A 25716-nucleotide genomic window follows, 5' to 3' on the forward strand; every position below is an offset into this window, starting at 1 on the left:
GGAGCTGACTCTTCCTTCTTCCCAATTAACTTGTATGTGAAAACTCCTGTGGTAATGAAATTGCACGTGTGAGTGTCCTCTCTTCTGGCCTTCTTTTTAGTGTACCTGGAGGGAGAATGCTTTTTTGCTGTTTCATTGCATTATCTTTGCTGAGGGAGGAACTTCTAGGAATTAAGAAAACTGCCTTTCTGAGAGTAAATCTTTTTATCAAAACTTCTTTGGTTTAGGTACAGCTTTGATATTTGCAGAGGTTACCATTTGTTGATAATTACAATGCATTGGTTCATGCCATCAGCATCAAAGCAGTGTGGCAGAGCAGACAAAAACATGGACGTTACAGGCAGACAAATCACATTGCAATCCTTGTTCTGCTATTTCCTGGGCGATTTACTTCACTTCTTGGAGCTGATTTCCTCTTTTGTGCAGTGGGGATAATAGATTAATAATATCTACCTCATAGATTATTGGAAGGATTAAAGATAAATGGTAGATCTTTTTGGGATGAATGATATGGCAGAAAAATGCAATCCTCTCCATAGACTACAGAGCAAATTTGTGTGGCACATCTTCCATTTCCCATCCATTTCCACTCTCCTCCCTGCCCTCCCCTAGGAGGCCTTTCGCCCTGGAAGACTGACCAGTGAGATGCACATCATTCTCCTTTGCCCTCCAGCTCAGTTGCATTTGGCCAGTGGGGAGTCCTGGCAGGATATCAGACGGAGCGAGGAAGATGAGGTTGTGTGTATCTCCTCATCACCTTGCTTTCAAAGTCACCTGAGGCTAACTGTGTCCCAGAGAGCAACCTCCCTTTTCAAGGCAGCCCACTCTATATGACTCTCTCCTCTTAGGCATTGGCAACCTCGGCTTGTCCCTTTGGGTCTAGTGGGGTAAAAACTCCACCATTGCTATTATAGCTCCAGGTACTGTACCATTCTTTGTGGATTCCTCTACCCTGCCCACATCTTCTTAGTCTTTTTATTAAACCCTCCTTAAATGATCCTAATATGAGTATGCTGTCTGTTTATTCCTGGGACCCTAACAGATACATTATTCATACTACTTAGTAGAAAGTGTGTTTGCCTAAGTATGTTTTATTTGATGGAGTTTAGCACTTTTAGAAGAAAAAATAAGAATAGTTGTTACTTGCCACTTGATACTAAGAGAAGAAAAAGGTAGTAATGATGATGATGGATGTTGTGAGTCAAGCATCTCCTATGTGCCAAGTATTCTCCTAGATACTACTTTATCTATGTACATTACCTCAATTAAGCTTAAAACACACATGTGTATTATTATCTCCCTTTTGCAGATCTGGAAAAAGCTGAGAGAGGTCAAATAAGTTACCTAAAGCTACACAGAATATCAGTGGAGAGCTGAAATGCTAACCTATGCCCATTTGGTTCCAAGGTCCATACTCTTTTAGGGAGGCCAGGCTGCCTCCTGGGTACACAGGCTGGGAAAGGCCATCCCATTAGCAGCCAGTTTTCAATTAAATCCATTTGCCTGTTCAAATTTCTATAGGTTCTAAATTCCTATGGGAGAGTATCTCTTAATGGTGCTCTTCAAATGATTTCAAGGCAAATTTGTTGAAAACCTGATTAATTCAGCAAACTTTATTAGGTCAAATCCATTATTTGTCTGATTTGACTGATTTGTTACCATTGAGTCAGTAGCCAATGAAGGGCAACTATTCCATGGTTATTCCTAAAGCTATTTGTTAAATACTAAATGAATAATTAAATATTTTGAATGAGTTTTTCTCTGATAATGTGTAAGCTTCCTATAGCAGTTATCTAAGGAATTTTTTCTCCCTAAGTGCAGTGTATTTAGTTCACAGTTTATATTATTTCTGTCTACTTCTTAAATTAAATGAATGACATAATTCCACATTTTCTAAGACCTATAAAATGCTCAGCATTATAACTAATCTGTAAAGGTGACTGAATTTCTGGAGGTGTACCAGCTAAGAACTTTCCATTTGTGAATAAGCTCCTCTCTCCAAATGCTACTCTCTTAAAAAAAAAAAAAAATCCATACACATTCAAAGAAACTGTATTTATCCCAGCAACTCACATTTGATTGTGCATTTTTCTTTACCCTTCAGGCAAGCATTTCCATCAACTTTGGAAGAAGGTTTTGTCCCTCAGTTCCCTCTGGGTCCCCAAGTTGCTTCTTGAGACATTCCTTAGTGATAATAAACTTCATTTCTCTGTTTCTAGCTCCACCTCGCTGTTGTGGGACCTCTGGCCTCCCTAAAACTATTTTCCTTTTATTTTTAGAAATCTTGAGGGGCTGACTCACATATATCCCAAAGAAGTCTTTTCAGCCTTGAGGAAATGCCGTTGCAGATTGCTGGAGAGCTTGGTGAAGGTCCCTCTCCACTCGTGTAAGGGCCCTGGGTTCTGCTGCCGGTAGCTGGCCTCTTACTGGGCCAGCTGTCAGCTGATACTGTGTTCCCTGCAGGCTTTACCGATTTTGTATGTTTTTTTTCAAAAGTGTATATAGTTATTTTGTTTTATTTATTTTTAAAATGTATAATTCACAGTACTTTGTACTTTGATATTTTTCAATCATTTTAGCAAAACCAGCTCCTATAGCCCTTGATCACTGTTACTCTTTTCCCTAAACTTCAGACACAAGTTTTCTGAGAAACTTAGAACAAACCCAAATGATAGAACTACGTGTTGTTGTTAGCATCCGCCTACACCTACAATGTCAGAGTTTTGTGTTTTGGTTAAGCTTGTTGCCTAATCCCCTTCCCCTGATGGTAAGTTCTTTTTCAAAAGGCATTTCAGCCCACATGCAAATATACCTTATGAATATGCAAGTGATCCCCACATGTGGCAGAATATCAGAAATGAACACAACACATATAGTTACTCGATTTGTTCTTTCCTCAAAACTCAAAACAGAGAATCTCCTTTCTAGTGTCTAGTAGAAAGTGAAAGTTAGGTAATGAGGTTATTGATATCATCTAAGTGGCAATTACTCTGGAATAGTCTGTGAAATGACTGTGATTGCTTAACGAGGTAAACTGTTTGCCTTCCCCTTCTCTCAAGCATTCCTTGTAACCTCTTTGAACTAAAAGTAGGAGAGCTCACTAAATTTACTTACAAGTCGCTGGATTGGCTCCGGCGTACTATGTATTATTACTAATGAAACAAGAAGCCAAGGTGCAGTGCTCAGAGGGCTCCTTCCTTCAGATACAGATATGATTCCCCCAGTGGTAAAGCTACCTTAGTGAAAAATTGAGGGGTCCGTAGTCAGAATCAACATATATACAATTCAGTTTGCATCATTTCATACATGTAACTTAAGGTTATGGCTACCATACCTATTTTTTTTTTCAGCCACTAAAAATGTAGACTTGAATATTTAATGGAAGACAGATGGCGCTTGAAATCTCTAACTTACATTTAACAAAAGTCGTTTTGGAAATGTTGCTCATGTTTACTTTTATTGCTTTAAACACAGTACCATTTTAGCCTGTTCTGGTGAATTATTTAAGAATTACTGTCCTAGTCTAAGACAGCATTTCAAAGTGCACGTGTTAATCATATACTTGATTAAACATTTCCTTTCCTTTCTTTTCAGCATTCCAGTTGGCTTTTGAGTGGATAATTGTTGCAGTGACAGCATTGACGTTGGAAGCAACTAGTGCCCGTTTGAATTACATAAAACGCCACGATGAAAAAAAATACCTGTGATTCGCTTTCTCGGAGCAAAAGTGTAAGTACCTCTTGTTTTCCTTTCTTTTCTAAAAACGTGTACGTATAACTTTTTACTGTTTACTTTGGATTTTAACACTGTGGTATCATGATTAGGCTTGTGAGAAACCTTTGGTTGACTTTCAGCTCTCTGGCTATACGCAGCTTGTTAACAAATGAAGACTTGTCTCTATGGCCTGGTTGGCATTTGATGAGAGTTCTCTTTCAGCCAGTTTACACGCTTTATCATTCCTTCATATAAACCTACTGGCATGACATTAAACTCCCCGATTTTTTAATGCATACAGAAAATATCTGACTAAAAGATGAAATTGGACAAATTTATGCCTTGAATATGAAACTTTCTGGGCAAGTCCAAAAACATAAATTGAACTTATGTCATTAGGTACTTTAACTGGTCACATTCTGAAAGTTCATCCCTTCCACAAGTTTTCTACCCTGGCATATGTCTATAATCTCCCCTTTAATCTTCCTTTTAAACATTTTTAAGTGAACATCCTCAGAGCCCTGATGAAGCCTTCTTTCCAGTTACTTAGCATTCTTAAGGTACCAAATTCATGAAAATTTTTAGATTTCGATTAACTTATGAAAGAAAGCATAATCAAATGGAGCAACTCAAAGGAAGCTACAAAAGGCAAGGACGAAAGCAGACTGTTAATTTCCATCAGGCGAGCTCTGAAAACAAGTCCCTTTGTTCATTTACTCAAAGGAGAAAAGGCATCCAAACAGATGTAGTTTTGACGTAGGAACATTCATTTGAAGGCATCAAAAAAAAACCACAAATGCAAACACATTTCTCTAGTATGGAAATGCTTTGTGTTACAACCAGTGATTCTATTGTGATGATCCAAGGCCATTTTCATTCTTTCTATAGAATTACCATTCAGCTTTTAAGGGTGGGACATGAATATGTACAGAGGAAAGTATAGTATGCCCAATAGGGTTTCTTAAAATATGAGGATATGCTGAGAGGTATCCCCATACTTGGACTGAGTACTATGTTTTATAACCAATCAAATAAATTCAACAAACTCTGAGGAAATTCTCAAATTCATTTGTTTTACTGGTTGGTGTTTGGTTGTGGAGATAATTGTGTAAAATAAAGGGCCCTGGCTTTTAGCCTGGAATTCCGTTTATCACCTTACAAAGTCGCTCATTGTCATAGGAAGTGACCTGCATACAAATTACCAAACTGTAAATACATTTTTCTGTTACTGAGTTTTCTTATTATAAATTACATATAAAAACAAACTATTATAGAATGTTTCCTTCTTTTACTGAATTTCTGAGACATGTGATATGAGAAAAAAATGTGTAAAGGCAAAAGGGAGAATATTTTGGATAATTAAAAATGTATCATTAAACATTCCCCTGTTCTTGGAGGAAAACATTCTAAAAGCAAATGATTAACTGAGAGGTAACTTTAAGGAACTGCACGTACTTCATGATGCTAGGAGATTTCCTATTTGCATTTGTTTAATGCAAAATTTTTCATCTAGGTGGAGAGGCTCAAGCTTCCATATTAAGAGAACCTGAGTTGCTTACATTTGTCCAAATGTAAACATTACAGCTCTCATTTCACTGCTTCCCAGCTTCTCGAAAATCCAATGGCATAAAGAAAGTACTTTCTCTTAATTAAATGACTCTGAACAGGAGTTACTGTTTATCAGAAAAAAAAGAGCCAGATTTTTTGCCTAGTTAGAAGTTGTCACTTTAAGTCTTCAAAAATTTATTTTGCACAGGTCTAAGCATGCCACCCCCTACCACTTAAGTCTTTGCCAATAACAGAATCCAAAATTGTACAGTTAGAAGTAGACGTTTCCTGTTCTTGATGAAGAAAATTTAAAGAATTAATTTTATTTAGAATCTGAGGATGTTTTTCTTTGGCATTATGACATTTGAAAATTCAAAGAGAATATTCTAAATGTTAAAACAGTTTCTGTTCCTCCCTACATGCCTCTCTGTAGGTCTTGTATCTGTCATTGTGAAAATTTAAGTCCTATAAAGAAGTAGGAGAAAAAGACCATATTTATTTTTTTTTTAATTTTTAAAATTTTTAAAATTTTTAATTATTATGGGTACGTAACAGTTGCAGATCTTTATAGCATGCATGTCGTGTTTTGATGCAAGCATACATTGCGAATTAATCAAATCAGGGTAATTGGGGCATCTATCACCTCAGGCATTTATTATTTTTTTGTGTTAGGATCATTTCAATTCCATTCTTTTAGTTATTTCAAAGTATACCCTAACATTGTTGAATATAGTCACTTTGTGGTGCTATGAAATATTGTTCATTTTATCTAACTATATTTTTGCACCCATTAACAATCCCCACTTTATCCACCCCTCTCCCTGCTACCCTTCCCAGCAACCATCTTTCTACTCTCTGAAAAAGACCATCTTTAAACAATTATCTTATTTAGTGAATTCTCCTTGGGAGAGGGGTTCCAGTGTAGCTTGCAAGATCATTTAGCCGATCTCCATCTCATGTAAAAAATTCAGGCATAAGATGGATGGATAAAATAGGGGAGAGTTCTGTTTCCTTTGAGTTACAAGTTTCTATGATTCTAGGTCATTTTGTACTCATTCATAAATTGAATTGAAGACCAATTCCCAAATAAATATAAAACAAAGGCCTTGGGGCAAAGGAGAGTATATTAGTCAGCTTGGGCTACCATAGCAAAATACCATAGACTAGGTAGCTTAAACAGAAATTTACTTTATCACAGTTCTGGAAGGCAGGGAGTCCAAGATCAAGGTGCCAGCGAATTCAGTTCCTGGAAAGGACTGATTAGAAGGCTTGCTGATGGCTTGCAGCAATCACCTTCTCACTGGGTCCTCACATGGCAGAAAGAGAAAGCAAACTCTCTGGAACCTCTTCTTATAAGATCACCAATCCCATCATGAGGACCCTACCTTCATGATCTCATTTAACCCTAACTACCTCCCAAAGGCCCCACCTCCAAATACTGTCACATTGGAGATTGGGGCTTCAAAATATGAATTTTGGAAGGGACACAAACAATCCATAACAGAGAGTTTGATATTCTTAAGGGATGATTTTATTAAGTCCCTTTGATATTTAAGCCCAAAAGGTGGTGACCAGTATTCTAGAATCTGCATATTCTCTCAATTAGGTAACACTGAAAATGATCTGGTTAACATCTTTCTGTTCATTTCACATCTTCTAGATTTTATGTTAAAGGAACTCTTAATGATGATTTTTGAGGCTCTAATCTCTTCATAGACCTAGGGGCTAATTTTAATTTTACTCAAAACTATTTTCTTCTTCCTTCACTATTCTTAGTTTGTTCTTAACATTCAATCCAATGACACAAATCTCTGAAGTACCTTGTCCTATGTATGGACTCACCAACTGAGACAACTTTTTGGAAGTTTGTAAGTTTCAGCCCTGACTATCTGAGACACCCTCATTCCCTCTACAAATGCCCACTGTCCCATTGCTTTTTGGCTCATCAGTAGAGGAAAGGAAAGGTACAGACAAGAGGACGAATGTAAAAATTTCTATAGTAATAGTGTATTTTAAAAATTGGGGCTACTTAAAATTTTTTTCAAGTAACTTTCCTTACGATGTCTCTGTTGTTAAATCTTCTCATCTGGAGAATGAACTGGATACATTTTAATTCTTCTTCATTAATAATTCTCTTGTGTATTGAATTCTAAAGTATTTTGTAGTCTTTTGTATTAAATTCCCAGTTTCCCAGTGTACTGAATCATTTTCTTCCTACGAGTTTGGAGAGATTCAAGATACTGTCTACTCAATTGAATTTGTTATTTTCTTGATGAAATTGCCCTGTATTTGACATAGAATTCTTATGGATGTTCTACATTTGGATAAATTTGTCACTCACCAGATGTCTTTAATCAATGTTCCCTGTTCTTTTTTGATAGAATTGTTATTTAGTGTTTATTCAAAACTGGAAGCAAGTCCTGGCTGTTTGGAGGGCACAGGATATCTGGCAAATTCTTTGCATGTTAAATATAAAGCCCACCTAAATAGGCTGCCAGTTTTGAATCCAGGAGCTAGGAGCCCATCTGGTGAAATATTTCCAGCAGGCTCCCTAGACTTGCTTCTTTTCACACAAGACTTATTTAATGTCCAAAGTTTGTAAACCAAATTTATCTTATTCTTTAAAAAAGTAAATATTTGCAGTTGTACCTTTACAGTGCTGAGTTTTTATAAGGAATCACTCTCCTAATAACCCAGGGTGAGTAATTTGTGCCGTTTCATCTGCATTTCATTGCCTGCCTGGAGAGGGCAGACCAAGAAGGAATTTGGAAGGGATGATACGTTTTGTTACGGCACTTCAGAGCTATCTGCAGTAAGAGAGACTATTTTTGGTTTTATGGTTAAAGTAAAAATAATGAATCGCTTCCCAGACCAGCCTCATTTCGCTACTATATCCATCACCACCTAAGCTACAAGAGTGACAAAGTTGTCAAAACTGGGAATCCTGATAAAGTTAGGCATGTAGAAACTGGATTTTTTACTTGTGTTCATTCAGAAGGGTCCAAAGGTCAGAGGAGATACTGTAGGTAGAGATACTTTCAAAAGCACAAAGTACAAAGCAAAACTAAAATGTTCTTGTGCCTTTATTAGCAACATACTGAAATGAGAACTTCTATAGTTTTAGAGATTTCCCTCGTTTGGTCATTATACCTGCCTTCAAGCTCATGCTCTTTCCTTACAAAATTCGACAAATATTTATTGAATGGCTACTGTGTGTTAGGCTCTGGACATCCAATGTGGATAAAATACATGTCAACTCTACCCTCCTAGAGCATATTTGACAACTAAATTTATAATTTTTATAATTTATTAAAATTTTTTCACCACCCTGTGACCCTAACCTAACTTGATCACCCAAGTCCATCCCATTTTAATCTTTAATTCTTCTTCACAGGAAGACTGAAGTCTTGTCTCTTGAATTTCTATGTACTTGTACTTCATCACATTGTGGGTATCCTATTTGGTAGAGATATTTAGAGCTGTGAATAATGTGCTGTAATTTTCAATTACATTCATTGTTGCAGAAACATAAATTATTTTAGAGTGGTTAAAAAGAATTTTTTTCAGATAATCAACACTAGTGTAAGAATAGCTGAGAGTACAAATGAATGTGAGCATGACAGGAAAGGTCTGAAAGAATAGGGACTGATCACCAACCATTTGCTTTGAAATCAATCACAAGTCACAGGACTGTTTTAGCAGCCAAAGCCAATCATTAAATTGTCATCTTAGAAAAACCTCCACTTTTTGTGATACTGTGATGTGGTTGCTATTTCATTTTTGGACAATTTCAAGATGGAGTTGAATTTTGAATGATTATGTCCAAAAAATAATTGCATAGTATTGTACTTAACAGTGTAAACACCCAAGATACATAAAAATGTAGAGGAATCTTGTTGAATGGATGATGAATGTTAAAGAAAGATTCTTATGGACAGCCTCTCTCTATAACGAGGTGAAATTTTGAAGAAAAGCATAATAATTTGGTATAGTTTTCTATTAGTTGTATTTTACTTCAGGAAAAAGTTTACTCATAAAGCCTTATTTTTAGCTAAAGCCAATTCTCTATTGTAAGAATTTGGTTCACTATTATTTTTTTACTATTGTGATGGCCGCGTATAAGCAAGTGTTTTGAAAGCTAAAAAAGGACTTCAATTAAAACTATCAATATGTTTGCATTGCTTCCCATGATCAGTGCCTTCAAGGGCAGTACAGGAATGGTCCCTCAGGTCCTGAGTTATAATCCTAGCTTTGTGTTTATGCATCTATGTCTTGTAGAGGAGATGGGGATAAAAGAACCATAAATAATTAAGTTTATTATTACATGCTTTCCATATTTACTATGATTGTTTCAAGCGGTAAAATGAAAACTTCACATTGGGTACCCAGTATGGAAAGCACAATTCAAAGTAAAAGCAAACGAACAAAAACCCCAACCCAAACCAACCAAATATAAGACAATAAAAATAGTTATATAATATTCAATTGTATCATAAACTTCTATACCAAATCCTTTAGTGTTAAAGATTTTTTTAAATGAAATGGATCCATTAATAAACATATTAACAATAAAAACAGCCTTACTTTTATTATTAAAAATTAAAAAGCTTTACTTTTTGTTATTAAAAAAGGTCAGTTCACAAGCTTCAATAAGTCGTGTAAATTAAAAGCCATGATGCCAAGTCTAAGAATGGTTGATCGTTATATAGTTGGAGCCACCCTGACCTTTCCAGTTCTTTCTATCACCTAGGTTGTGTCATATGCTACACACATGGAGGTGGGGTTACAGCCACATTTATAGCACAAAAACTGGGAATAAGACATTTACCTTATAATTTTTATGATCATATTCTCTTACCCCCATTCTTCCTATTGTGTCAGTCTGGACTTCTGTTTTGGCAATATTGCTTTTGTGTTAAGAATTTGGCTATACTTATAGCCCTCAATATCCCAAATTTAATATGGTCAACAATATTTATTAAGCCCTCGCCAACTATTTGACTACACTGTAACAGTTATATCCCATGGGGCTGCACACCAAATGGTACCCCAGAGGTTCAGAGAGTTAACACACCACCAATTTACCTCTATGTGGGGATTTATGCTTTGCAGGGAATCTGGCTTACTAAACATCAAAAACCAAATGTATTAAAGCTATTGAAAACAAATGATAACACCAGTGCCACAATAAAAACAATCTTTTCTATGAACTCATTTAAAACAAGAAACAATAAGCTTTAAAGGTCCTCCTCTCTGCTTATTGCATGTACTTTAAAGTATTATCAAATGTCTAACTTTTATTTTTCTATTATAGAAGAGGCCATTACATAACATTAGCATGAATTTGCCAGTGGAGTTCCATTTCAATATAATATGGATAAAACCAAGAGAAACCTAGACTTTGCTCTGAAACAATAGCCTCTAAAGGGATATTCAAAGATAAGAGATTTTGAGAAAAAAATCTCCAGTATGTGTGTATATAAGGACTGAAAAAGTAAAAGATTCCAATTGTTTTTGTCTTTGCAATTGGTCACACAGGGATTCAGAACATGTATTTCCTCACCTAAATTAAATGAAATAATTGGCAGAGTAGTCAAAGAAGACCATATCCTTGAATGGGTAGTGTTGTCTATTCAGAAAGCATTTGTATATTTTTATTTTTTGAAACAATGCTGAAAACCTCCTAAAACAATAAGGGAGAATCAAAAATGACAACAAAAAACTGGAATTAGATATTGACAAAAGTGACTTAGAATAGCTGAAAGTTAAAACCTTCTGACAGGATTTTCTAATATCAGGACAGAGTTTTTTGAGGAAATTATGAAATGGTCTTATAGTAGGATCTTCCCAAGATCCGATCAAGTCTTTATGGTTCTTTTAATCTGTATTGTTGTCAAGACTATACGATGAATTATAAAAAACTTGAATATTTTAGTTTATAATTTTTAACTTCCCACTATTATCTTTATAAATGTGTATATAATATGCATGTATATAGATATAAAATAGGAAGATTGCCAATATGTTAATTGATATCTGAAACTGAAGTTGAAGACTTTCATTAGGGTAACACACATCATTCATTAAATTGTCCTGTGCCTTAATTTCACCAATTCTTACCGATATGTGACCTTGAGTGAATTACCTTGCTGCTATCTATTTTACTCATGTGTAAAATGAACTGAGTCTCTGTGAATAGGAAGTTTTCTTTCAACTCTAAGACTATGACTATGTATTTCCAAGAGTTTGTATTTCTCAGAACAGGCTCAATAACAATTTTTTTTATATTACAACACTTGAAGTCAAAGTATAGGTTCTCCTTAATCTTACAAATGACTATCCTTTCCGCCCAAAGAATAAACAGGATCCTGATTAATGAATTGAGCTCATTGAATCTCAGACAACTATGCAAAATCACTGCCTCTGTTTATTGGACATTTGTTGCCTCTAAGAATGGATGGAATTGAAAATATCCTTATTTTACCAGGAAATGGAAGAATTAATTATGTAAAATTTTTGCTGCTTTAAACATTAATCCTCTAACTTTACCCCTACATGTTGCTGATGAGCGTTGTAGTATTTTAAGTGGCTTTGCTTTGAAGGAATCTGAATCCTTTCGCTTTATATTCCAGTGACAGCAGCTTTGACCAGCTCTCTGCTGATAATCACCATTTTGACTCCTGCAGTTCACCTGTGGTCACATTAAAACTGTCTTCCCTGCATCGATGCAGAGACCTCTGAACTGTTATGTTAAGTTGACAGTGTGGTTCCTCCCTCACTTCCCTGAATTATAGCCAATTCCAGGCTGTTACCTGCAATAAATATTGACTGACCCGGACGTAATGGAAGGAAACCACAATACAGAAAGATAACTTTTAAGATCAAATATAAGACATGATCATTTCTGGCCTTACAGAACAAACCTACTACCAAGTCCTTTTTCTTAAGTTACTGATCTACTCCCTGTTGTTTTCCTTATTTTCCCACAGTGAAATGCCTGTTTTTCTTGCATCCTACCTGCTGTCCAGGCTCTTTAGTCCAGGAGACCCAGGAGAAACCCCTCACTCCAGGTGCAAGTAAACATAATAATTTACAAAGATACAACTCTGCCCACAACAAGACCTCCTTCTATGACATTATGCAGATAAATAAATATATAGTATTACAGGGGTAAAAATGCTTTGGTTACATAAATTGCCTTTGCACTGGCCTTGTCAGAGCTACAGAGTGCCCATACCCCAAACAGCACACCCTACATCCATTAGGTGTGAATTTACCAATCCCCTCATCCACCTTCCCACCTGCTTGACATACTATATTACTTCCCATATGTGCACGTTAGTGTTGATCCATTAGTACCAATTTAATGGTGAGTACATGTGGTGTTTTTCCATTCTTGTGATACTTCACTTAGGAAAATGGGCTCCAGCTCCATCCGGGATAATACAATAGGTAGCTCACCATTTTTTAATGACCGAGTAATACTCCATAGTATACATATACCACGTTTTATTAATCCACTCATGTATTGACGGGCACTTGGGTTGTTTCCACATCTTTACAATTGTGAATTGTGCTGCTATAAACATTCGAGTGCAGATGTCTTCAATATAGAATGTCTTTTGTTCTTTTGGGTAGATGCCCAGTAGTGGGATTGCTGGGTCAAATGGTAGTTCTACTTATAGCTCTTTGAGGTATCTCCATACTACTCTCTATAGAGGGTGTACTAGTTTATAGTCCCACCAGCAGTGTGTGAGTGTTCCTATTTCTCTACACCCACACCAACATTTATTGTTTTGGGACTTTTTGATGAAGGCCATTCTCACTGGAGTTAAGTGATATCTCATTGTGGTTTTGATTTGCATTTCGCTGATGATTAGAGATGTTGGGCATTTTTGTCATATGTTTCTTGGCCATTAGTGTGTCTTCTTTTGAAAACCTTCTGTTCATGTCCTTTGCCTACTTTTTAATGGGGTGGTTTGATTTTGTCTTGCTGATTTTCCTGAGTTCTATACAGATTCTAGTTATCAGCACTTTGTTGGCTGTATAGCATGCAAATATTTTCTCCCATTCTGTAGGTTGTCTGCTTTCATGATAATTTCCTTGTGCAGAAGCTTTTTAATTTAATCAGGTCCCATTTATTTATTTTTGTTGTTGCTGTGATTGCTTTGGGCTCTTCTTCATAAATTTTTTGCCTAGGCTAATGCCTATAAGAGTCTTTCCAACATTTTCTTGTAGAATTCTCATGGTTTCATACCTTAGGTTTAAGTCTGTCATCCATCATGAGTTGATATTTGCGAGAGGTGAAAGGTGTAGACCCTGTTTCGGTCTTCTACATGTAGCTATCCAATTTTCCCAGCATCATTTATTGAACAGGGATTCTTTTCTCTAGTGCATGTTTATGTCTGCTTTGACAAAGATCAAATGGCTATATGAGGATCATTTAATATATGGGTTCTCTGTCCCTTTTTATTGGTCTATGTCTCTGTTCTTGTGCCAGTACCATGCTGTTTTAGTTACTATAGTCTTGTAGTGTAGCTTGAGGTCTGGTAAATTGATGCTTCCCAATTTGTTCTTTTTGCTTAAGGTTGCTTTTGCTATAGGGGATCTTCTCTGGTTCCACATGAAGCATAGAATTATTTTTTCTAGATCTGTGAAAAATGATGTTGTATTTTAGTAGGGATTGCATTGAATCTGTAGATCACTTAGGGTAGTATAGAAATTTTAACAATGTTGATTATGGTGACCCATGAGCATGGTATGGTTTTCTACACGTTTATATCCTCTGCTATTTCATTCCTCAGTGTTTTGTAGTTCTTCTGTAGAGATCTTTTACCTCCTTAGTTAAATATATTCCTAGGTATTTTATTTTCTTTGTTGCTATTATGAAAGGTATTGAGTCTTTGACTTTGTTCTCAGTTTTACTGTTGTTGGTGTGTATGAAAGCTACTGATTTGTGTGCATGGATTTTTGTAGCCTGAGATTTTGCTGAATTTATTTATCCATTCCGGGAGTCTCTTGGCAGAATGTTTGGGCAATAGTTTGACCTCTTCTGTCCCAATATGGATGCCCTTGATTTCCTTCTCTTGTCTGATTTCTCTGGCAAGGATTTCCAGCACTATGTTGAATAGAAGTGGTGATAGATGGCAACCTTGTCTGGTTCCAGTTCTAAGCAAGAATGCTTTCAATTTTTCCCCATTTAGTATGATGTTGGCTGTGGGTTTGTTGTATAGCTTTTATCATTTCAAGGTGAGTCTCGTCTATGCCTATTTTGTTAAGCATTCTTATAATGAAATGATGCTAAATTTCGTGGAATGCTTTTTCTCCGTCCACTGGGAGGATCATATGGTCTTTGTTTTTGCTTCTCTTTATGTGATGAATTTCATTTATAGATTTGCATATGTTGAACCATCCCTGCATCTCTGGGATGAAACCCACTTGGCTGTGATGGATTATTTTTTTGATGAGCAGCTGAATTTGATTTGCTAGGATTTCAATGAGAATTTTTGAATCTATATTCATAAGGGATATTGGTCTGTAGTTTTCTTTTTTATTCAGTCATTTTCTGGCTTTGATATCAAGGTGATGTTGGCTTTGTAAAACGTGTTAGGGAGGATTTCTTCCTTCTTGATGCTGTGGAATAATTTCTGAAGGATAGGCACCAGTTCTTCTTTGTAGGTCTGGTAAAATTCAGGTGTGAAACCATCTGATCTGGGACTTTTATTTTTAAAAATGTTTTTATTGCTGCTTCAATTTTGGTACTTGATATTGATCTGTTCATGAATTCTATTTCTTCCTGATTGAGCCTTAGGCGGCTATGTGTTTCTAAGAATTTTTCCATTTCCTCCACATTTTCAAGTTTATGTGCATAGAGATTTTTATTCATAGATGATATTTTGTATTTCAACTGTAGTATCAGTTGTAATTTCTCCTTTTTCATTCCTGATTGAGCTTATTAAAATCCTTTCTTTTCTGCTTCTGGTTAATCTAGCAAGAGGCATGTCAATTTTGTTTATCTTTTCAAAGAACCAACTTTTTGTTTCATTAATCTTCCATGTGGTTCTTTTGTTATCATTTTCATTTAGTTCTGCTCTGATCTTGGATATTTCTTTTCTTCTGCTGGATTTGTGATTGGTTTGCTCATCCTTTTCCAGTTCTTTGAGACAATTCATTAGATTCTTGATTTGTCTATCTTTTGGATGTAGGCATTTATGGCTGCGAATTTTCTCTCAGGACTGCTTTAGCTATGTCCCACAGATTTTGATAAACTGTGTCCCCTTTATCATTTATTTCAAAGAGTCTTTTGATTTTCATCTTAATTTTCTCCTTGTTCTGACTATCATTAACAATAGGTTGTTTAGTTTCCTGACTTTTTGTAGAGGTGAGTATTTCTATTGGAGTTGATTTCTAATTTTATTCTACTGTGGTCTAAGAAGATGTATAATTTCTAATTTTTAAATTTGTTGAGACATGTTTTGTGGCTTACGATGTGGTCAATCTTAGCGAATGTCCTTTTAACTGATGAGAAGAATGTATATTCAGTGGTTTTTGGGTAGAATATTCTGTAAATGTCTATTAGGCCCATTTATTCTAGAGTTCTGTTTAAGTCCATTGTTTCTTTGTTTATTTTCTGTTTGGAGGATTTGTCCTGTTCTGTCAGAGGGGTGTCGAAGTCCCTGGTTATTATGGTGCTGCTGTTTACCATTTGCTTAGATCAAGTAGGATTTGCTTTATGAATCTGGGTGCACCTGTGTTAGGTGCATAAATATTTGAAATTGTTATGTCTTCTTGTTGAATTGTTCCCTTTACCATTATATAATGACCATCTTTGTCTTTCATTACTTTTGTTGATTTGAAGATGAAGTTATCTGATATAAGAACTGCTACACCAGCTTTCTTTTGGTTTCCATTTGTGCGGAATATTGTTTTCTATTCCTTCACCTTGAGTCTGAGTGTGTCCTTGTGGGTTAGATGTGTTTCCTGATGGTAGAAGCTACTTGGCTTGGGTATATTTGTCCATTTGGCCAGCCTGTGTCTCTTCAGTAGGCAGTTCAAGCCATTCACATTTATTGAAAGAATTGATAAGTGTGGTGGATTTCTGTTCATCCGGTTGAGTAGAACATTGTTGCTTTGTTTTATCTCTTGAGCTATTATGACAGCTGACCTTTGACCTTAGCTTTTGGGTGATTTTACACTGGGGAGTGTCTGTTGTGCTAATTCATGAATAATGCAGTTCTGAGTACTTCCTGTAGGACAAGTCTTATCTTGGCGAATTCCCTCAGTGTTGGTTTGTCTGAGAAAGACTTTATTTCCCTCTCATAAATGAAACTTAGTTTTGCAGGATACAGAATTCTAGGCTGGGTATTATTCTGTTTGAGAAGACTGAGAATGGGGCCCCAATCCCTTTTGGCTTGTAAGGTTTCAGTTGAGAAGTCAGCAGTTAGTCTGATGGGTTTTCCTTTGTAAGTTACCTGCTGCTTTCACCTTAAGGCTTATAGGAGGGCCTCTTTCACGTTTGTTTTTTCTAGTCTGATGACTGTGTGTCATGGTGTGTACCTCTTTGTGATTAATCTCTCAGGAGTCCTTTTAGCTTCTTGTACCTGGATGTCTAGATTTCTACCAAGGCCAGGGAAATTTTCCTCAATTATTCCCTCAAATAAATAAATTATTTAACTCTTGGGTATTTTCTTCTTCACTCTCAGGAATGTCTGTGATTCTTTTTTTTTTTTTTTTTTTTTGAGACAGAGTCTCACTCTTTCGCCCAGGCTAGAGTGAGTGCCGTGGCATCAGCCTAGCTCACAGCAACCTCAAACTCCTGGGCTCAAGCAATCCTACTGCCTCAGCCTCCCAGTAGCTGGGACTACAGGCATGCGCCACCATGCCCGGCTAATTTTTTCTATATATTTTTAGTTGTCCGATTAATTCCTTTCTAATTTTAGTAGAGACGGGGTCTCGCTCTTGCTCAGGCTGGTTTCGAACTCCTGAGCTCAAACAATCCGCCCGCCTCGGCCTCCCAGAGTGCTAGGATTACAGGCGTGAGCCACCGCGCCCGGCCCATGTCTGTGATTCTTATGCGAGGCCTCTTTATGGAATCCCATATTTCTTGTAGGCTTTGCTTGTTCCTCTTATTTTTCTGCTCTATCTCTGTGACTGATTTGTTTAATTGAAAGAGCTTATCTTCAAGCTCTCAAGTTCTTTCTTCTGCCTGATCTAACCTCTTCTTAAGTCTTTCCACTTTGTTTTGTAATTCCTTGAGTGAATATTTTATTTCTAGAAGTTCTGCTTGATGTTTCTTCAATATTTCAATTTCTTTTGTGAATTTTCATTCATTTCTAGCATTGTTTTTGTCCTCTCTTTGTGTTGGGTTTCCATTTTATATTGCATTTCATTGAGCTTCCTTACAATCCATGTTCATAATTCTTCATCTGTCATTTCAATATCCTGATTTTGGTTGGTATCCATTGCTAGAGAGCTGGTGCTCCCTCTTGGGGGTGTCCTTGTGCTTTGATTCTTCATACTTTTGGAGTTCTTTCACTGATTCCTTCTCATTTGGAGCAGCTGTTGTTTCTTACTTTTGGATTTTCTTTTGTTTAGATAATGACACACCCAGTTTAATCTCTGAGCTAGTAGGTAGTGCTTATGGGTGAGAATCAACCACACCCTGTATGATGTGTCAGTAAATGCAGTAAAAAGGCATGCAGATTGACCTCCCTGTCAGTAGATGGCACTTGATGGAAGGAACAAGCTGCAGTGTTGTTTTTGGGTCCTGTCGCCAGCTCTAGTTCCTCAGGAGAAGCACTCTAATGCCCCAGAATCCCAGTCTGAGCTGGGAGCATGGCCTTTCCATGGGAGGAGGGGTGCCCCACAAGCAAGCCACAGCTAGTACCCCCACTGTGCTATCCCCCCTGATCTGCCCCAGTAGGCACCCACACCTCTCGAGACTAATTCACAAATATCCCCTCTGTGCTCCCAGGGAATGTGATTGCGATCTGGGTGTATGAGATCCGGCCTGTGGGCTCATCCTCCATGCCCTGGAGATCAATTCCTGACTATGCCAGGGAGAAGGATGCTGGTCCCAGGTTACCTATGGTGTGCCCAAGCTAGTTCAATGTGCTTCTGCCTCAGAGTTTGCCCTGCTATGCTGGAGTTGCTGGGCAATCAGCATCATGAGAACCAGGGGGAAGGGAGCTCCCCTCAGTCCACTGCAGGACCCCACAAGGAAAGTTCTCAGCCCCATTCTCTGTGGAAGTCTCTGTGTGGTGGCTCAATTTTCTCTCATAGCAATGTGAGTGGGGGAGGGGAAGGGGTGAATAAGTCTAGGTGGAGGAAAGTCTACACACTCGTCTTCTCCAGCCTTCTCTCTGGGAGGCAGTCTGCCCAGAATGACCAGGCTCCGGAGTCATGCAAGTCACCTGGGACTCACTGGACCCCTGTGGCTCCTGTAGTCTGGGCTGGAGTTGGGAAATGTCTGTGTAGGAATGAGCAAGATGGAATGTGAGAGGTAGAGGCCTTCCCCCTGGGGAGGACAGAGGTACCCGGTAGGAGAGAAGCAATATTGTACCTGCTGTCTGGCTTGGGTCTATGGGGAGGGAGGCACCCCAGGGGGTCTTGGAGCCTGGTCCTCTGTCCACAAGAAGCTCTCCACTCACTGGTGGCAGCAGTCTCTTGGCTGATGCCGGAAGGGGATCTCTGCAGCAGCTCAGGAGCTCCCCCCGGAGTCCTAGATGCAAGGGAGGGGGATTTTAACTGCTCCACCTACCCTTCTTACTGGTCTCCAAGCCTCAGGGCTTAATCCCTGCCAATCCCTTTCTCCTTCCAGTTCTGCTCTGCAACCTCTTCCTGTGGAGTCTCCTATGGGTTCAGGCACCCTTCCTTTTAACCCTCATCCAGTCAATGTTTGTTTGTTTTTTTCTTTCATCTAAAACTTCTCCTTCTTACAGAGATGCTTTGGCTGGTGGTGTCTCTGGTCTGCCATCTTGCTCCACTCCTGCACTACAAATATTTAAAGGCATGGAATTATCAGTGAATCCAATCACCATTCTCACCAAACCCTTACCATTTTTATTACTCCCAGCAGATAACCTCAACTTCTTAATTTTAGTATTGAAAAATTTCAGAGTGAATTATCTAGCTTCTGGTTTAAGGTCAAAAATGCAGAGGGCCACAAAGAGTGTCTTTCCCACCCTTATCATAAGGAAAAAGCTAGACAAACTGCATATTCATGCCTTTTAAAAAATTCACCAGGAAATTGAGGTTGTAGGATAACAAATCAACCCCAAATCTGGGAAGAGACAGGCACCTGCGGTAAGGATGATGCCATCATTTATTTTCCTCTGGCAGATACCACCAGATGTCATATAACCATTAAGAAGTTTCAGCTAAAAATTTTAATAAATTGCTAAAGATTGAATGTGGGCTAGCGTGAAAATGTGGATACACTGGAGATTGTAGATGTAGGAGTGCATCTTATGGTAGGCTTTTCCTCCACAAACCCCACCAGACATTCACAGGGAAGACTGGGATAATAGCAGCCACTTTCTTCCCATCTCCCCAGTGGAATAAAGGAGTTAACTGGCAAAAAGAAAAACAACAACTGTTGTCTTAGGAAACTGGGGGAAATCCATTGTTGGTGAGGGTGGGGAGGAAGAATGTGTGCTACATATTTCTGAGTCCTTCTCATCCCAGCTTGACTTTCCATTTCACCCATTCCTGGGGATCACCTTATCTTTGCTTCCCAAGCTGGGTCTCATTAAGATATACCAAAGTAGTGACAAGTAGTAAAATTATGTAAGTATCGTATATGGAAGCTGCTGACATTTGCTACATTATCTATTTCTGTGGCAACTCTTATTTTTTCCTATTAGCAGTGTACTAAGTGTTGTTTTGAATTTAAATCTTTCCATACTTGCTTTTGATTAGAATTTAAGCTATCTCTGAAAGACTAAATTCACAATGAAGTAGAAGCTGATTTTGTATGTGTCTGTGTGTAATTTCTATTGTAGCCATCATTCTTAATTCATTGTTTTTTAAAGAATAATTGTAGCAAAGGCTGATTATGTATATATGATTTTGAATATAAGCTGATGAGATGAAATGTTAGATTATTATACCAGATGTCAAATGGAATTAAGGTCTAATATGTGCTAATGTGACTACTACTGCCAATAATTTATAACTGCAAAATGCATTTAAATTTCAACATACTACACAATATTTTCTTGTTTTTTTCCTTACAAAAACTGTAGAAACGGCAATGATTTTTATCTTCGTTTTATGGAGACTCAAAATAAGCCTCAGGCAGATTAAGTGAGTTAGTCAAGTTTACACAGCTAGTAATGGAGAAGCCTAGTTATACTTCAGGCCTTCTGATTCCAAATTCCTTACTTTGGTCACTACACAGTCAAGCCTGACAGATGTAAATGAAGTCATCACTCACATGCTAATGTATCCATTGTACCATGTGCTTAGTGAAGATAAATGGTAACATATTTATAGTCAAGTACCTGTATTTATGGCTATATTTACAGTTGGATAACTATGTTATATTGTAAGCTCCAGATGTTTTTATATTCTATAATGTGACAGAAAATGGAATTTTTGTTTAGGAAGACATTTTTTAATTGTGAATGGAGGCCCCACAGGCTTGTTGGGAACAAGGGTTAAATCACAATGAAGGTAAACTCTTTTGCATCATGAAGTATTACGATTTTTTTAACTTGCTTCCTAGCTGCTCGAGAGAGATATAATTTGAGGAGGGGAGGTGCTCTGGAGGACTCTAGGAAGTGAATAGGTATGCGAAAGCCTCTGCAAGGATAGAGCCATGTGGCAGCAGGCAGGGTTGGAGAGACTACCAATCTTCCTTGCAGCTGAGATGGGCTGGTTAAAGCCTCTTCAGGAGCAGTGAGGTTTGATGACCAGTTTTAAACATTTTGTATCTTTGTTCTATTTGTTTATTTTTCCTTTTTCTCAACCTTTTCTTTAAACTTTCTGCGATTACAACAGTATTATAACAATTTTGCTCAGAGTATGAAGAGAAGGGTTCTGTTCTTACTTGAGGCAAAGCAGGGAAGAAAGGATCAGGGAGCAGGGAGGAAGCAATGATGGCTGTAGAACTGGAACAACTGTTCAGAGGGAACTGTGACAAATAACTAGGTACGTGAAGGTACCTCTGTTTCTCTTAGGTATGCCCAGAAATACTGGGAAGGGCTCTAAATGTCCCACAGCTGTTTGGAAGAGGGTTTTGTTTATTTGCCCACAGAGGCCTGAATATTTCGGGCTTTCAAGTAATTTGTGGATATGTATGTGTATGTGTATGTGTATATGTATGTATGTGCATATACTGGAGTACTTGGCATAAGACTTTGCTATTTCAAGTTATCTTATAAAAATAATTTTGTGATGCCATATTTTATGATCAAACTTTATTAAGTGCCTACCAAGTACCAACAGTTTTTACCTATTCACTTATTATATTTAATTTTCACAACTATTATATAACACTAATATTTCATGTAACTATTCTATGGTATTATTATTATCCCTATTTGACGGACAAACTGAGGAACATGAAGAACCTGATACTTATGACTAGAATACCTAAGACATACATATTTGAAATAATAAGCCTAGAGTATGAGAAAAAGCCCAAACATTTTATGTAGATTTTAATAATAAAACCAAATAGTCAAGATATTTTAAAACCTTAAAGTTACTATATGCATGTATTTTGATCAAAGGTGAATTTTAGATTTCCTATCTGGATGTGGGTATGGAGCATATTACTCAGTTTCTTTCTTATACCTTCAAAGAGATTGTAAGAAGACACCTATGCAAATAGCAATTTCTCCAAGATAATTGACGATACAGGCCTTATGACCTTTAGAAAATGTTTTCCCAAATGTTTCATTTCTAATTAGAGAATGATCATTCAGAGTTGAGTGGATTTAACTGGTAAGATAGGTTTTCATCCTTTTTGGAAAAGAGATTTATAAAGCACATATGAATTTCAGAATAGTAAGAGCTTTTTTTAATTCAATCTTTCCTTGGATGTGTTAACCCTTCCTTGTACCCCATATCGGCACATTTTTCTATTTAAGTTTTATGTTTTGTTTAGTTTGAGCTTTTATTATTTCCATGACCAATTTTCACTCTGTCTCTATCTTCTACTTCAGTAGACCCTGAAAGTGTAATTCTTAAAATTCACAACAGCCTTCATTAATGTTCTCTTTCTGTAAAGGGTACACATTTTGCACAAGATAATTTCAGGAATCAACTATTTCTACCCAGAAATATGGTATTTTTTTCTGTCCCTCTCTAAAAACAATTTTACTTTCCTTGTATAGTTTATCACCTTGCATTTTCAAAAGACCAATGAAGTTTGATTTGTGTGTATTACTTTTGCTTAGCCTTGCTGTCTAGCTGATGTATGCTTCGACAAATGACAGTATATCCATTCCATCTTTAATATATGGACTATTACTTGATACTGGTTCTATAGGTTAACTTCTGAAGGTAAGATGATTTTGAAGTATCTACAAAATAGTTTCTTTATTTCAACAATCATGACTCTGAAATGTGTTACCAGGTACATATTTTGATCCCCAAACTTGAAAATATTTCTATGGCTAGATTATTATATTTTCTATCTGACAGCTTTCATGGCTTTCTGTTTTCACTTAAGCTTTTCTAGATTTTTTCTCCGCTTTAAAATTAAACTAGTGGATGTTTTATCATTTCCATCATGAATACTGGAAACTAAAGAGTCAGAGATAAATGTATTCTCAGAATTGCGTCAATACTTTACTGTAATTTAGTAAGATGTTTTCTTCTGTTGTTTCATCTATTATGTTGTTATAAACCATCTATGTTATCATCTGTGTTTCTCTCTGTGAGTTTTCTGTAGCATTGTAATTCCCTTATCAAGTGATGTTTCTTTGTGCTTACAGGGGCCTCATTATGATAATTACTATACAAAAGATTTGTATGGTGTTTTTCAGTATACAAAGTGATTTTTCACAAACATTCCCTTTTTTGAGACTCATAACAACCTTGTACATCAGGCTGTGTTATCATCTTTTTTTTTGCAGACAATAAAACACTTTAATGAAGTAATAAAACATTTGAACTGCAGACTTTTACATTCTAACCCTAGGATCTCTTCACTCTCTCTCTTCCTCTTTTTCTCTTTGTTCTCTTATATTATCTTTCCTTGGAACTATGTAGACCAGTATTCAAAGGTCAGCCTATCAGTTCCTAGCCTCTACATCACTAAACTGAGCCTTATTTTACTCCTCCAAAATAATGTAGATGATAACAACTACATCGTAGGATTGTTATGAAAACTAAAAGAGATAAGTCAGGTTAAAGTATCTAACATCACCTTCCCACCCACAGTGGTTGCATAATATGCTAAGTTTCCTTTTCCTTGCTGTTACCTAAATTTTCTTTCTTCTGAAATTAAAAAAAAAAATTATGACTTTTAACTCAGATTAGACTCTGAAAATATCATGGTCAGTGAAATTTGTAAGGTAAAAAAGTAGCAGAAAAGGAAGAAAAAAAGAAGAGGATAGAGTGAAAACCATGAGCAATTTTCTGTGAAACTAATGTGAAATCAGTTTCTTAGGCTTTTATGTAGGATACTGCAAACTAAAAATAATTTGCAGGTCCACAAAAAATTAAGGGATGTAAAATTATGCTAAAGTCAAAAGGAAGGGAAGTTAGTAGAATAGCCTACTTTATTCTTGTTACTGTATTCTCTCACTGTCTTTAGAATCAGTCTCTGCAATAATAAAGGGGAACAGAGGTATGAGTGGGATTTCAAAATAGTTTATTTGGGTTTGTAATGTTTGTTGGCTTATATCTCACTCAACATGAGTATGCCTGGTCTAAGGGGGACTTAATGCAAACAATATATAATTGTTAACTGAATGTGAATTAAAAAATAATTCAAAGAAGATGGAGTTAGAAAACTCTCTCATTTCTTCATCTCTTGCTTTACTTCAGCTTTTCCCTTTTTCCATTCTATAGTAGCAATCAATTCTATCAAATAGATTTGGTAACTAACCCCAGCAAAGAATTCTTTGTGCTGTTTGTGAGGGAAGAGATTGGTTTAGGATGGTAATTAAGTATTTCAGTTGAAAAAAATTGAGCTGATTCATTTAATGTATTTTGGAAACTCCTAAATATTGTATAAATTTATGAAAAGTTAAGTAATAATAAACACTGGAGGCACATCTTCTGTATTATAAAAAATGTAATTGATCTTTTTCTTTATAGCTTCCTCATTTTTGTATTCTGCTTGGCAAGGCTCTTTTTATTTCAAGATTATGGATAATTTTACCCATGTTTTCTAACATTCTTATGGTTTTTCTTTTTCCCATTCAAGCTTGACAAATTCATTTCCTTTCAACTGTGTTCAATGCTGAAAGGATAGCTATTTGAAATAATTTTTGAAGGTCAGTAATCCTCCACACTGAGCTGTTTTATACATATTCTGTTAGATTATTTTAAAGAAGAGAAAAAGAAGGTTATTCAGTAGTAATAACAAGTACAACAACAAAATCTACAGGGGTGTACTGAGACACAGTTACATTCTTTCCTTCCTTTTTCTTCTTTTTTAATCATCATGTTGTACAAGTTATAGCCATATTACTAAATAAATTCTAACATAGCTATACATATACAGTTGGCCCTCCATATTGTGGGTTCCACTTCTGTGGATTCAATCAAGTGCAGATTGAAAATATTTGAAAAAAATGTATCTGTACTGAACATGTACAGACATTTTTCTTGTCATTGTTATGTGTCGTTGTCAAATAATACAGTATAGCAACTATTTACATAATATTTTACTTTGTATTAGATGTAAGTAATCTAGAGATGATTTCAAGTATATGGGAGGGTGTACGTAGGTTATATGCAAATACCGTGCCATTTTATATAAGAGACATGAACATCCATAGACTTTGGTATCCATGGAAACTTCTGAAACTAATCCCCCATTGATACTGAGGGATGGCTATATACATACATATGGCCATGCAGCCTGCCTACTCAGGAGGAGGTTCATAGAAGAACAGGTGGCACGAAGAGGTGCATAATGTCTTATGAGGGAAAGTGAAGCCTAAGAAGGAATGATTGGCTAGAAAAGAGGCAATAAATTCTTTTTAGTGAGGGATTGGAAAACATAGGGATGATGGAGTTGGAAAAACTGAGTCATGAAAGTCATCCTCCTAAAATTACCATGGCAAGTGGAAAATCTGCTAACACTCTTCTTCACAAGAATTGCTTTTAAATTTGATAAATCTTGGTTAGTTCTTCTGAGTTTTCAGTTGTTCCTTGGTTTCGTTCACACTTTACTTCAATCACTGCCAGCCAACCTTGATGTAGCTAGGGTGATTTACAATCTGAAATAGGGAACATCTATGTCTTAGGGCTTTGGACCTGATTTCACAA

At 36.6% G+C, this 25716-nt stretch overlaps 1 protein-coding gene across 2 annotated transcripts in view; it reads left to right on the top strand.

Moving 5' to 3' along the window:
• Positions 1 to 25716, top strand: part of LOC105826564 (cAMP-specific 3',5'-cyclic phosphodiesterase 4D-like) — a 490226-nt gene that overhangs the window by 310460 nt on the left and 154050 nt on the right. For both annotated transcript variants that reach the window (XM_012664549.1, XM_012664548.1), the window contains exon 2: positions 3595 to 3729. In XM_012664549.1, coding sequence (XP_012520003.1) covers positions 3688 to 3729 — 42 coding nt within the window. In that variant the 5' untranslated portion in view covers positions 3595 to 3687. The remainder of the gene's footprint in view (positions 1 to 3594; positions 3730 to 25716) is intronic.

This window comes from Propithecus coquereli, unplaced genomic scaffold (genome assembly GCF_000956105.1).
Source record: "Propithecus coquereli isolate 6110/MARCELLA unplaced genomic scaffold, Pcoq_1.0 Scaffold9, whole genome shotgun sequence".
In the NCBI taxonomy this organism is placed as follows: Eukaryota; Metazoa; Chordata; class Mammalia; order Primates; family Indriidae; genus Propithecus; species Propithecus coquereli.